The 13,924-nt window shown below is 41.0% G+C and overlaps 1 protein-coding gene across 2 annotated transcripts in view; it reads left to right on the top strand.

Moving 5' to 3' along the window:
• Positions 1–13,924, top strand: part of ubox5 (U-box domain containing 5) — a 29,736-nt gene that overhangs the window by 14,530 nt on the left and 1,282 nt on the right. For both annotated transcript variants that reach the window (XM_034170573.1, XM_034170572.1), the window contains exons 3-6: positions 4,549–4,650; positions 5,077–5,774; positions 5,966–6,576; positions 6,683–6,841. In XM_034170573.1, coding sequence (XP_034026464.1) covers positions 4,549–4,650; positions 5,077–5,774; positions 5,966–6,576; positions 6,683–6,841 — 1,570 coding nt within the window. The remainder of the gene's footprint in view (positions 1–4,548; positions 4,651–5,076; positions 5,775–5,965; positions 6,577–6,682; positions 6,842–13,924) is intronic.

Below are 13,924 nucleotides of genomic sequence, written 5' to 3'. Positions count from 1 at the left end.
GAGATTTAGCCATAGTGACTGCTCGTTGATACTCCACCAGCCTGGCATGGAGAATTTCTAAAGAGGCCTGCAGACGATCCCTTTTCCATCTACCTGTCTGCACCTCCTGCGCAGGGCTCTTGTGATATCATTTAGCCAGGGGTCCAGTTTGGGCTTTGTGGATTTGCATCTTAACGGTGCAGTGGTGTCCAATATCCTGGAGCAGGTGGAGGTGAAGGAGATGATGAAGTCATCTGGGGGCAGTGAGATGCTATCCACCGAGTGCAAATGAGTATCCATGAAGGCAGATGCAAACTCTGCAGCTGTGGAGGAGGTGATGGTCCGGCGAGCACACGCAGAAATTGAGGACTTGGTTATTGGACTTGGAGCAACAAAATCAAACAGCACAGGTATATGGTCTGAAATATGGGTGGCTGCTGTCCCTTTACAAGTCAATGACAGTCCATGTGAAATGACCAAATCTAGTGTATGTCCAAGCTCGTGTGTGGGGCAGTCAACATGCTGGGTCAGATTAAAAGAGTCAATTAGACATTTAAATTCCTTGGCCAATTGGTTATGAGGGCAGCAAACATGAATGTTGAAGTCCCCACAGATCAGTATGTTGTCATATTTAGGCAGAATGTCTGATAAAAAGTCAGAGAACTCAGAAATAAAATCCTTATTGTATTTCGGGGGGCGATAGATGGCAGCGCACAGTAGGGGGATGTGAAACTTATTACAAACAGTTGTGCTTCAAACGTGGAAAAGTCACTACCTTGGATAAGATGGCATTTCCAGTCCTGTTTGTAAACTGTGGCCAATCCACCACCACGGCCCAAAGCTTGAGGTGCGCTAAAAAAGGAGTATCCGGAGGGAAGGATCTCCGTAAAAGCGCCATTATCACCTTGTTTCAGCCACGTCTCAGTCACCAAAAACAGATCCAAATCATTCGTGCAAATGAAATCATTAAGTATAAATGTCTTATTAGTGAGGGATCTGGCATTTACAAGAGCAGAATGCAGTGTACTGAGGGATGCAGTTTGCCGGTCAGCGCGGTGGATTGGACAGAGATTCCCCAGTATGCAGCGCCGGCTCTGGATCTTGGCAGGCCGCCAACACGGAAGTGAGTGACAGGCTTCAGAGAAAGTTTGACGGAGCAATCCGTAGCTGCAGCGCAGGCGAAACAACCCACACTGGATTGGAAATGCCGCAGGAGAGCAGCGGTGGCAATATCCATCAAAAGAAGCCAGGTACTTCCTCATTTTCACGCGGATTCCCCCTCTCTTTCCCCACCGCCTGTTGCGCTTGTTGCGTGCAACAGCACTGACAGGACACTGTAGACAAGCCGGGACAGAGCCGAGGAAAGGGGGCAGTAGCTTTGATTGCTCATAGTTGTCATAAAAAGCAGTGCAGATTATCGAGTCACGGATTTTTAGCAATGTTAGGCGATCGTACACCTGCACAAGTGACACTGGGGGCACGACATGTGCAAAAACCCACAAAAATAAGACAAAAATGAGCAGAGGCAGACGGCGGACCAAACACAGCGGTGTCATCTTGATCCTCTCCTCCACCCTCTGATCCACTCCTCTCCTTATCGTGCCCCTGTTCTGTGGAATGATCTCCCTGTGTCAATAAAACAGTCATATTCTGTAGAGACTTTCAAGTCCAGACTTAAGACGCACTTATTTTCCCTTTCGTATGATTAGCATACTGGTATAGTATGTTACTATGCCAGGGGTGGCCAAGTTCGGTCCTCAAGAGCCACATTCCTGACACTCTTAGTTGTCTCCCTGCTCCAACACACCTGAATCCAATGAAAGGCTCGTTAGCAGACTTTTAATGAGCCTTTCATTGGATTCAGGTGTGTTGGAGCAGGGAGACAACTAAGAGTGTCAGAATGTGGCTCTCAAGGACCGAACTTGGCCACCCCTGTACTATGCTTTTTACTCTTTTAAATTCATCTTATTATGAAACGGAGCAGGCCGTGGCCTCAACTTTATCTAAATTCTGGGTCTTTTAGTGAAGCTTAGGGCTAGTGGCCAGTGATCTCCTTAGTATTTCTTTTGTTTTTCTTGTTGCTTAATGCTGACAAATTATACTGTATTTGTTGTCTTTGTGATGCCTGATTCCATTTTTTTCTCTCTGTTTGACATGTGGCTCCATCCAGAGATGGGTGTGGTGTCTGTTTCTGAAACCCTCCCGTCCTGTGCACTGGCAACGTTTCCTGTATATTCGTTTTATGAATTGTTTGGTAAATTGTGTCGGTAGCATGGCCCAAGCAGAGGGTCACCCCTTTGAGTCTGGTCCCCTTGAGGTTTCTTCCTCAGAGGGAGTTTTTCCTTACCACTGTCACCTGTGTGCTTGCTCTGGGTGTTGGTAAGGTTAGACCTTACTTGTGTGAAGCGCCTTGAGCCAACTTTGTTGTGATTTGGCGCTATATACAGTGAGGAAAATAAGTATTTGAACACCCTGCGGTTTTGCAAGTTCTCCCACTAAGAAATCATGGTGGGGTCTGAAATTTTCATCTTAGGTGCATGTCCACTGTGAGAGACATAATCTTAAAAATAAAAAAATAAATAAAAATCCGGAAATCACAATGTATGATTTTTTTTTTATTTTTTTTTTTATAATTTATTTGTATGTTACTGCTGCAAATAAGTATTTGAACACCTACAAACCAGCAATAATTCTGGCTCTCACAGACCTGTTAATTATTCTTTAAGAAGCCCTCTTATTCTGCACTCTTTACCTGTATTAATTGCACCTGTTTGAACTTGTTACCTGTATAAAAGACACCTGTTCACACACTCAATCAATCACACTCCAACCTGTCCACCATAGCCAAGACCAAAGAGCTGTCTAAGGACACCAGGGACAAAACTGTAGACCTGCACAAGGCTGGGATGGACTACAGGACAACAGGCAAGCAGCTTGTTATGATTATTTATTAGAAAGTGGAAGAAACACAAGATGACTGTCAATCTTCCTCGGTCTGGGATTCCATGCAAGATCTGACTTTGTGGGTAAGGATGATTCTGAGAAAGCTCAGAACTACACAGGAGGACCTGGTCAATGACCTGAAGAGAGCTGGGACCACAGTCACAAAGATTACATTAGTGACACATGATGCTGTCATGCTTTAAAATCCTGCAGGGCAGCAAGGTCCCCCTGCTCAAGCCAGCACATGTCCAGGCCTGTTTGAAGTTCACCAGTGACCATCTGGATGATCCTGAGGAGGCATGGGAGAAGGTCATGTGGTCACATGAGACCAGAATAGAGCTTTTTGGAATCAACTCCACTTACCATGTTTAGAGGATGAGAACAACCCCAAGAAAACCATCCCAACCGTGAAGCATGGGGGTGGAAACATCATACTCTGGGGGTGCTCTTCTGCAAAGGGGACAGGATGACTGCACTGTATTGAAGGGAGGATGGATGGGGTCATGTATTGCGAGATTTTGGCAAACAACCTCCTTCCCTCAGTAAGAGCATTGAAGATGGGTCATGGCTGGGTCTTCCAGCATGACAGTGACCCCAAACACACAGCCAGGGCAACTAAGGAGGGGCTCCGTAAGAAACATTTCAAGGTCCTGGAGTGGCCTGGCCTGTCTCCAGACCTGAACTCAATAGAAAATCTTTGGAGGGAGCTGAAACTCCAAATCTGAAAGATTTGGAGAAGATCTGTGTGGAGGAGTGGACCAAAATCCCTGCTGCAGTGTGTGAAAACTTGGTCAAGAACTACAGGAAACATTTGACCTCTGTAATTGCAAACAAAGGCTACTGTACCAAATATTAACATTGATTTTCACAGGTGTTGAAATACTTATTTGCAGCAGTAACATACAAATAAATTATTTAAAAACAATCATACATTGTGAATTACTGTGTGATTTACAGGAATTTTTTTTAGATTCTGTCTCTCACAGTTGAAGTGTACCTACGATAAAAATTACAGACCTCTCCATTCTTTGTAGGTGGGAAAACCTGCAAAACTAAACAAAACAAAAATGTGATTTCTTATTTATTTTATTTTTAATGAATTTGCAATAATAGAAAACTTTTTTTGCACATGGTCATTATGGGGTATTGTGTGTAGAATTTTCAGGGAAAACATGAATTTCATCCATTTTGGAATAAGGCTATTTCATAACAAAATGTGGAAAAAGTGAAGCGCTGTGAATACTTTCCGGATGTACCGTACCCATCGGCCTGACTATTTTCCTAATTCACTGGCCCTAATAAAATGTTTTTCTGTTCTCAGTGAAACTGGGGTCATAAATGTTGTCCACAAGTTGCATTTTTACAAGTGTGTACTAACTTAACAGTTTTCCTGAATGCCAAGGTGTTACTCATTAAAAGAAAGCCTGACTAAGAAATTAAGTATAATTCTTTCCATGTGCAACTTCAGTTTTTTTCAAAACATTTCAAACCTGTGTGTGTGTGTCTGTCTGTCTGTCTGTCTGTCTGTGATTTTTAAAATGCCATGATGTAGCTTTATTTAAATTTGAAATTGCTATTCTTCGAGGTAAATCTATGACTCTTCCCTCACCCCCCGCCCAAACACAGCTGTGTGCAGATGGGTATGACGTCACTAACCTTGTGTCAGCTGATCCGGCTGCTCGGAGGCGGGGCTTCAAGCTGGAGTACTTTCTCCGTCCACCTGTAGAAGTGAGATAATGTTGTGCCTTAGTTAACAGTTGCTTAAAATACATACAGCTACTCATATGAAAAGTTTCAAGTGTGACATAAAACAGAATGTGTTTGTTGCAATAACAGCCGTCTCCTCTTTATTTCTCATTAAATATATGAAATGTGAATTGAAAAACAAAGAAGGTCTGTCTGTTTTTTCATTTCACAAATGTATTAACATATTGTTAAACCAATGAGTACTGCACTCTTGTAAATATCATCTTGCGTTTGTGTTGCAGCCCTGAAGCTTGAGACATCTTACAGCTGCATAAAAACATTTCAATATAACCACATTTGCACCACGTTTTTAACATTTAAATATTGTGACATATTGAGGCTGTAACAGCAGTAAATTATGTGCATCAGTGTTGCCATTATTTTTCAGTCTTTCCATGTTCTTCTCAGGTAACATTGAAGTTTGGCTTCCAGGTGGAGCTGTGCAGAGTTGATGTGGAACTATGGCCCACAGGTATGGACCGAGGACACTCCCGCAAGATTGAGATCAGCACCAGTTCTGATCCACTGCCTCCTCAGAGTTTTTATCAAGGACACAAACAGAATCAACAGAAAGACCTGTTGCAGATGAAGGACCAGAGTGAACAGACGCAAGAAAAACAGAAATATGAGTCTCAGAGAGGAACTCAAGCATGCAAGGGGCAGAATGTCCAACAGCACACTCAGTCAAACTCTGAATCATCCAGCAACCATGAGCCACAGTTTAAATTGGTGGGTCACTGCGAACTTAGGGATGAAACTCAAGTCTGCTTCTCCCGTTCAAATTTTTGTCCTCGGCCTCCATTCTCCTCGCCTCCTCCTCCACAATCTGCTCACTGTCGTAAAGCTGAGCTTTGGAGCAGAGGGCTGCCATCGTTATGTTCTGTGTCACAGCTTCGTGTGACTTTGCCATGCGGTGGTGCCGCCTCTGCTGTGGGACTTAAAGCTTTAGCAGTGTGGGGGCAGCCTGCTCGCTGCTGCTCTGTAGAAGATGTGGAAAGGATTAAAAGAGTCCACAAAGACAGTGAAAGACAGCTGTTGCAGCCTGTTTTTTCTGGCTTTTCTGTTAATCAGACAAAGCCTAAATTGCCTGCAATAGCAACTCCAAGGTATGTCAAAATGTTCAAGTTACCATTTTTGGTCTTACTTCATACTTGATGTACCTTGTGTACAATGTCTCTAGTACTCTTGTCTGTAATTTCATTGCCTCTAATCATGCCTATTGAAGCTGGTAGTAATTCTGATTAATATTAAATTTCTTGAAAAACTGAATTATCTGTTGGTTTTATGTTCATTCTAGGCATCTGACAGTCCCAGAAGAGTTCCTTGACCCCATAACCCAGGAAGTAATGACGTTGCCCGTGTTGCTGCCTAGTGGTGTGTCAGTGGACACGACGACTCTGGAGGAGTACCACAAGCGGGAATCCACTTGGGGTCGACCACCAAACGACCCCTTCACTGGTGTCCCGTTCACTGCAGCCTCCCAGCCACTTCCTAATCCCCTTCTGAAAAGTCGCATAGACCAGTTCTTTTTGCAGAATGGCACAATAACCAGGGACTTGATGTTGGGGAGGCGAGAACAGCAAGAGAATCCTCAACCCTCAAGGCTTGTAGCTTCTAAAGAAGATGGCAAATTCCTCAACTTTCCATGTAAAGGCTCAGCAAACATTCCTGTCCCACCTCATTCTGGTGGAGTAAATACAAGTAGGATAATAGTTGGTGGGCAAGGACACGAATCAGACACTGGGAATGAAACACCTGCCTCCCAGCCTCAAAACAGAGATTGTCAATCAAATTTGGACAGGAGCGAGAAGCGACAGCTAAGGAGAAGTCCCAAAGAACCAAATGAAACTTCAGATGCAAACCAATTGCTTCCTCTTTCAAAAAGAAAAAGGAATGATGTAAACTCCAGTGAGTTATTACAGTGAAAGTTCTGTAAAAGTGTCTTGACTCTTACTGATATTTTATGTCTACATAGGTCTTACCTTCATGTCTGTTGGCTGGTCTGTGCTTCCAGGTAACATCTGCAGTTCTCATGAGCAGCATTTGTCTGACAGCTTGGATGAGGCTCTCTTCTTCGCACTGCAGGGCCGACCCTCTTTCACCTCAAATTTCTCCCTGCAAAGACAGGTTGCCGCTGACACAGAGCCACTTCTTTCACAGTGTCAGAAAACAGGTAAGACTTTGAGTGAATGGAAAATTTCACTCTTGACCATCAGCTTCATTTAGATATACCTTGTCAATACTGGGAAGGACCCGGTGGTGGCCAAGTGGCAACTGCACTTGGTTTCTGTCCAGATATATCATGATGCTTTCTCCAGCATGCTTCACTGTCTTCACAGTGTACTGTGACTTGAATTCAGTTTTTGGAGGTCATTTGACAAACTGTCTGTGGCCCCTAGACCCAAAAAGAACCATCTTGCTCGTGATGTTAAGGTGCGTTTACACATAACGACGACAAGTCACGAATACCATGAAGTATACATTCTTGTCGCTGATCATGAATGCGATGATTTGGGACAGAGGTCAGAGGTCGTCAGGTCTCCTCAGGAACTGCTGCAACCTGTTACCACACGTTAGGATTAATGGCCCATGTTGCTGGAGAATTATCAGGAACCATTACGCACAGTCAAGAATAAGTTTCCGTGTTGTTGCGCGCTATCGCCCGTAACAGTGCATCGTTAAGTTCTGTCACGTTGTGAATGAGGTGAATTGTCTCCCCACACACCCCCATATTCATCCATCAGCTGCTGAACAATTCAGATCGCTCCAGTTTGTTCCACAGCAGAAGAAGTTTGTGACTGCATGCTTCGTTGGGCTCTGTGCCATGGAGTGGCACAGAGAGGAGGAGGAGACTGAGAGCCAGATGTGTGGTTTCACACAGCTCTCATCTCACTCATTTTCCCAAACGTCAGGCACATGCAGCAGGTGGAACGCCTGCAGGAGCGCGCTGAGGAGCACTGGAACAAAACTTTTAGCCGAGTTGGCGTCACTGTCCTTCAGCATTACTGCAGCAATGAAACTGAATGCGGTGCAGCAGGGTTTAATTGTGCGCACGTCAGAGAAGAACACTGTCACGCTCTATTAAGGATCACCACTAAACAAGACGGATCAACATGCTCAGTCATTCATAACGCGTCTTGCCTATGTATAAACGCAGCATTATGCTCGAAGCAGACAGATCGACACATTATCGATCTTTCAAAGAAGTGCCGCTGCAAGATGTTTTGATGCCTCGCTTCACCCTGCGGTAATTCATGTGACTCCCCAAATGACGCTTCATTACGTTACACGCGTATTGGCGGTGTGTCACACCAATTTGAATTCAAAGCACAATCTGTCTATAATTTGAGGGTTTTTTGAGAAGAGGAGAGTTTTGGCGTGTGTTATTACTATAGATTCATTGATTAGCAGTTGGAGAGAGAGATTTGTGTCAGATTAGCATTAGATAAACCATCATACATTAATACACTCACATTGACACAGAGACATTCAGACACTATACATACTGATTTACACACTTACGTACACATGCATACTTACACATATTAAGTGCACATACAGAGAAAGAGTAATGGGTTGATAAGTGGAAAACAGTAAAGTGAGTGTGAGAACATTATAAAGCGTTTGTGTGATAGTCTGTGTAGAGATTGTGAGGAAAGGAATTATAGGGAGGATGGAGGCAGCTGTTTACCCAACTCTTTACAAGCTGGACAAAGTCTGTCTTCACTTTGTTGCCGTGTGAGAGGGTCTTCTCAAAAACTGGAGAGCTACTAACAAAGAAGAGGAACAGACTAAAGCCTAACACCACTGAAATGATCTTTTTTTAAATTAAAAACCTTTGAAGCACCCAAATCGCCTTCATTTTGTACAGCTATTGTCTTGGGATAATTCAGGGGTCTCCAGTGACCTCACTCTCCCGTCTCTCTTATCCAGCGTCCGTTGATTTGAAAGAAGGTTATGACCAGTTATTTAAGTTTGAACATAATTACTCTGAGGGCTAGACCACCACTCAGAGATTTATTCAACAGAATTTAAATGTCATAGAATTTAACAGAATGCAAGTTTTACAGAATGAGTGAGATCATACCCAGAAGTTCTGAGGGTCCCAGGAGCTGAGAGCTTCCAACCAGCCGTCTGGTGTTCCTGCAAGCTCTCAGCAAACAGGAACCCCGAACAGTGGGCTGGGCTCTGTTTTTATACTTCTCTGTCTTCCTATGCTAATACAATGATTCATGCTAATCTTAGGCATTGTCCTTCATCTGAGTGGCCTTCATCCCTCTTCTTCGTGGCATTGGTCCTGCCCACACGCACCGTGGAGTGTTCTTGCTTCCTCTTTCTCCTAAAGTGACACCTGTGCCTAAACTGATAGGAAATTGTTTTGGGCCAGAAAACTGCAAAGTGAAAGACTGTCAGCAAGTCTCATCACGCAGTTATACCACAAGAATATTAGCACATCTCAAAATTGCACAATATTCAAACAAACAAGTCTAATCATACCTGTGTATCAAGTTTTAGTCTCCTTATCTTATTTATTTGTGGTCAGTACTGGCATCCTGTTCCATATGTTGTTTGCAACGTATAGGTGTTCCTCAATATATCTTCAGGGCCTCACTGAAACAGGGACACATTACATTTACAAAACTTTGAAAATGATTATATAAGTAACATATCTTCATAACAGCCTGCTAAGAAACTAAACTAATATTTGAACAAAAGCATTTTTTTTAATATATAAATGATCACTTCCAAACAATATATTCTTGGCTCAATAAAAGATGAAGAATAATAGGATGATTCTGAATGAGGGGAAAAAAGCACAAATGGTTAATACATATTTAAGCACATTTAGGATATATTCCTTCAGTTGCTATAATAGTCCCTAGTTGCACAAGCATTTTGCAATTTATCTCTGACATGCAGCATTTTATGATGACACAATCACATTGTAACACAAGTATATTATTAATATCTTTAAATGGAAAATATATTCAAAAATTTCAAGATGCACATTTAACGTTCATTATTAGACACACTGCTGTTTCAAGACATCTTGCCCTTTATTCAATGCAAGTGCTATGTTGAAGATTGGCCAGCAGATGTCGCCATATTTAATTGTATCAAATTCCTTTGAAACACTGAACCATTTCAACACAATTGCTTCATATTGATTCAGTTGTTCAAAAAGCTTTGGTTTCACCATCACTACATCTTCCTTTCATCAGTCCACAAAATATTATGCAAGTTTTCTTGCCAGTTGCAACCTCTTCAGCACGTCTTTTTTTTTTTCCCCAACAGTGGGGACTTTGCAGGCGGTTCTTGTCCATAGCTTGGCTTTTCATAGGCGTCTTCTAATTGTTACGATACTAACGGGTAACTTTAGGCCTTCTTTGCTCATCCTAGAGCTGATCATTGGCTGAGTCTTTGCCATTGTAACTATTCTTCGATCCATTTGAATGGTGATTTTCTGTTTTCTTCCACATATTTCTGGTTTTGTTGCCATTTTAAAGCATTTGAAATCATTTTAGCTGAGCACCCTATAATTTTCTGCACTTATATATGTTTTCCCCTGTCCAGTCAACTTTTTAATCAAACTATGCTGTTTCCTTAAAAATTTCTGGAACGACCAATTTTACTCAGATTTTCAGAAAGACATGCACCACAACCGACATCTACAACATTTGCTACCTTTGTCCTTAAATAAGGGCCACAAGTAAGGGTGTAATAAGGGCCACAGAGAGAAAAATGCAGACACTGCTATTTTTATGAACAGCCTAGTATTACTTTTTCTTAGCTTTCTGTAAAGTAAAACCAAATTTGATCAAATTTTTCTTCATGTTTTGATTTGGAATAGAATGTGCAGTGTTCCCATTGCATTTGCATATATAGAAATAAAAGCTGTTGTAAGGATTTTGAGTTTTACTCACTTTTTTAAACACACTGCTATTATTTTGAATAATACTGTATACATGAGCACAAAAGGTGGGTCGCTACTGTACACCTGGTTTGGATCCACATGTTGATTTGGAACAAGTTTTTTTATGCCAGATGCCTTTTCTAATGCAGCTTCATATCTACAAGGAAAATGACATACAAGTGAAGGCAAATCCAGTGGCTACCTTTTGCTCACTAACCATTGTACATGATGCGTAAGCACAAAAATGTTGTACAGTGGCCTAATTCACAAGGTTAAAGGTCATCCATGTATAGATCTGCTCCAAAGATTTTGTGTTTTATTAAATTTTGCATTAACAAAATAAACAAAGCACACCTCTTACCAAATAATGTACATGGGTTACATCAACACACTTTTGGATCATATACATTGTCATTTCTATTAAGATCTTGTCAAAGGAAGATGTTTAACACCCTATGACTTAGTTATAAAGGCAAAGTGTGAGCGTTCTTTCTGCAATAGAGCAACAAGGTCGCTTGGAAGATGATCAAGAAGGGGCTGCCATATTTTATAAATGATGCTTTTGTTACCTTTTTAAAATGGCACTGAGACATTCCATAGGAAACACCTTAAATGTTTCTCTCTCTACCATTGAGTAACCAAAGGTGGTTTTCCCTGAATCCATTGGAAAAGAAGACATCGCCTTGTGAGAAGCTAAAGTTTACACATTAAAGTCTGCTGTCCAGTGGATAGAGAGAGCCGTCCTGTAGGTACACCCAGAAGAAACATTACTGGGTCCAGTGGAATTGATTTGTGAAAAATGGAGCTTAGTTCCTTTGCTATTTCTTCCAGTATCTGGCGATTAGTGGGCATTGCCAAATACAGTGGTAGTAGTTTGTTTCACTTCACACAAAGGGGGGACACCTGGGGCTTAATTTTATGTAAAAAAAAAAAAAAAAATTTAAAAGTGGAGTGCACTGTAGTCTGTGTAAAATTCTATACTGACTCTCTGAGTGTATTGCATGTAAATATTTTCTTTACGAGAAACTCGTAATTACAAGATGAGATCTTTAACTGTGAGATCAGGAAAGGTGCCACTTTCAATCAATCAACTCAATCAGTTTTATTTATATAGCGCCAAATCACAACAAACAGTTGCCCCAAGGCGCTTTATATTGTAAGGCAAGGCCACTTGGCGACAGTGGGAAGGAAAAACTCACTTTTAACAGGAAGAAACCTCCAGCAGAACCAGGCTCAGGGAGGGGCAGTCTTCTGCTGGGACTGGTTGGGGCTGAGGGGAGAGAACCAGGAAAAAGACATGCTGTGGAGGGGAGCAGAGATCAATCACTAATGATTAAATGCAGAGTGGTGCATACAGAGCAAAAGGAGAAAGAAACACTCAGTGCATCATGGGAACCCCCCAGCAGTCTAAGTCTATAGCAGCATAACTAAGGGATGGTTCAGGGTCACCTGATCCAGCCCTAACTATAAGCTTTAGCAAAAAGGAAGGAAATAAATGCATGAATTAGTTTTTCAGCATCACTCTGAGACAAGACCTTTCTGATTTTAGAGATATTGCGTAAATGCAAAAAAGCAGTCCTACATATTTGTTTAATATGCGCTTTGAATGACATATCCTGATCAAAAATGACTCCAAGATTTCTCACAGTATTACTAGAGGTCAAGGTAATGCCATCCAGAGTAAGGATCTGGTTAGACACCATGTTTCTAAGATTTGTGGGGCCAAGTACAATAACTTCAGTTTTATCTGAGTTTAAAAGCAGGAAATTAGAGGTCATCCATGTCTTTATGTCTGTAAGACAATCCTGCAGTTTAGCTAATTGGTGTGTGTCCTCTGGCTTCATGGATAGATAAAGCTGGGTATTATCTGCGTAACAATGAAAATTTAAGCAATGCCGTCTAATAATACTGCCTAAGGGAAGCATGTATAAAGTGAATAAAATTGGTCCTAGCACAGAACCTTGTGGAACTCCATAATTAACCTTAGTCTGTGAAGAAGATTCCCCATTTACATGAACAAATTGTAATCTATTAGATAAATATGAATCAAACCACCGCAGCGCAGTGCTTTTAATACCTATGGCATGCTCTAATCTCTGTAATAAAATTTTATGGTCAGCAGTATCAAAAGCAGCACTGAGGTCTAACAGGACAAGCACAGAGATGAGTCCACTGTCTGAGGCCATAAGAAGATAATTTGTAACCTTCACTAATGCTGTTTCTGTACTATGATGAATTCTAAAACCTGACTGAAACTCTTCAAATAGACCATTCCTCTGCAGATGATCAGTTAGCTGTTTTACAACTACCCTTTCAAGAATTTTTGAGAGAAAAGGAAGGTTGGAGATTGGCCTATAATTAGCTAAGATAGCTGGGCCAAGTGATGGCTTTTTAAGTAATGGTTTAATTACTGCCACCTTAAAAGCCTGTGGTACATAGCCAACTAATAAAGATAGATTGATCATATTTAAGATCGAAGCATTAAATAATGGTAGGGCTTCCTTGAGCAGCCTGGTAGGAATGGGGTCTAATAGACATGTTGATGGTTTGGATGAAGTAACTAATGAAAATAACTCAGACAGAACAATCGGAGAGAAAGAGTCTAACCAAATACCGGCATCACTGAAAGCTTTGACCACTCCTTTGCTCAGAATGCGCTTCTGTAGATTTCAGTGTTTCATGTCATAAATATTAAAACTCAGTGATTTTAGTGAATGACTCAGAAGCTTATAGCCAATCAGATCGCATAGCTTTAACTAACATTATGCATGATGCCATAGCGTAATTTCTAATAATAGCAGATGCAGTTTTTGAAATGTGGCTTTGACAATTAAAAATCATTTTTCTAATTGAATGCCCTGTGTATTAATTACAGGTTATTATATAAAGCCTACAACCAAATAAATAGTCATAAAAAATGTTACTGTTCAAGATGTGTATGATTCTGCAACACAAAGTAAAACACTTAAAAAAAAAACTGCTAAAAGGACTAAGAAAAATTTTGATGAAAATATTGACACAATAAAGAAATCACCTTTTTGATATTTTTTTAAACATTTAATTTCACAATTATTGTTATTTATTTATTTATTTTACAGCTGTACTTTTAAATGAAAACTGGTACTGTTTATTCAGTTTGAATTGAAATGACTTGCGTTTAGTGGAGTTGATATTAGTGTGAAGTCAAGCAGCCCCAGAGCTCATGTCAACATTATTTGTTTTAAATTCTAAAAATTAGATTTTGTAACATCCACCCATTATGTAAATCCACCATTATAAGAATGTTTTATTGTATCTGATTTTAAAGTAAAGCAAACATTTTTTTTAAACTTTTAGAGAACA

The sequence above is a fragment of the Thalassophryne amazonica genome, chromosome 5, assembly GCF_902500255.1.
Source record: "Thalassophryne amazonica chromosome 5, fThaAma1.1, whole genome shotgun sequence".
NCBI classification, from domain to species: domain Eukaryota; kingdom Metazoa; phylum Chordata; class Actinopteri; order Batrachoidiformes; family Batrachoididae; genus Thalassophryne; species Thalassophryne amazonica.
This window is presented reverse-complemented; position numbering and strand designations above follow the sequence as displayed.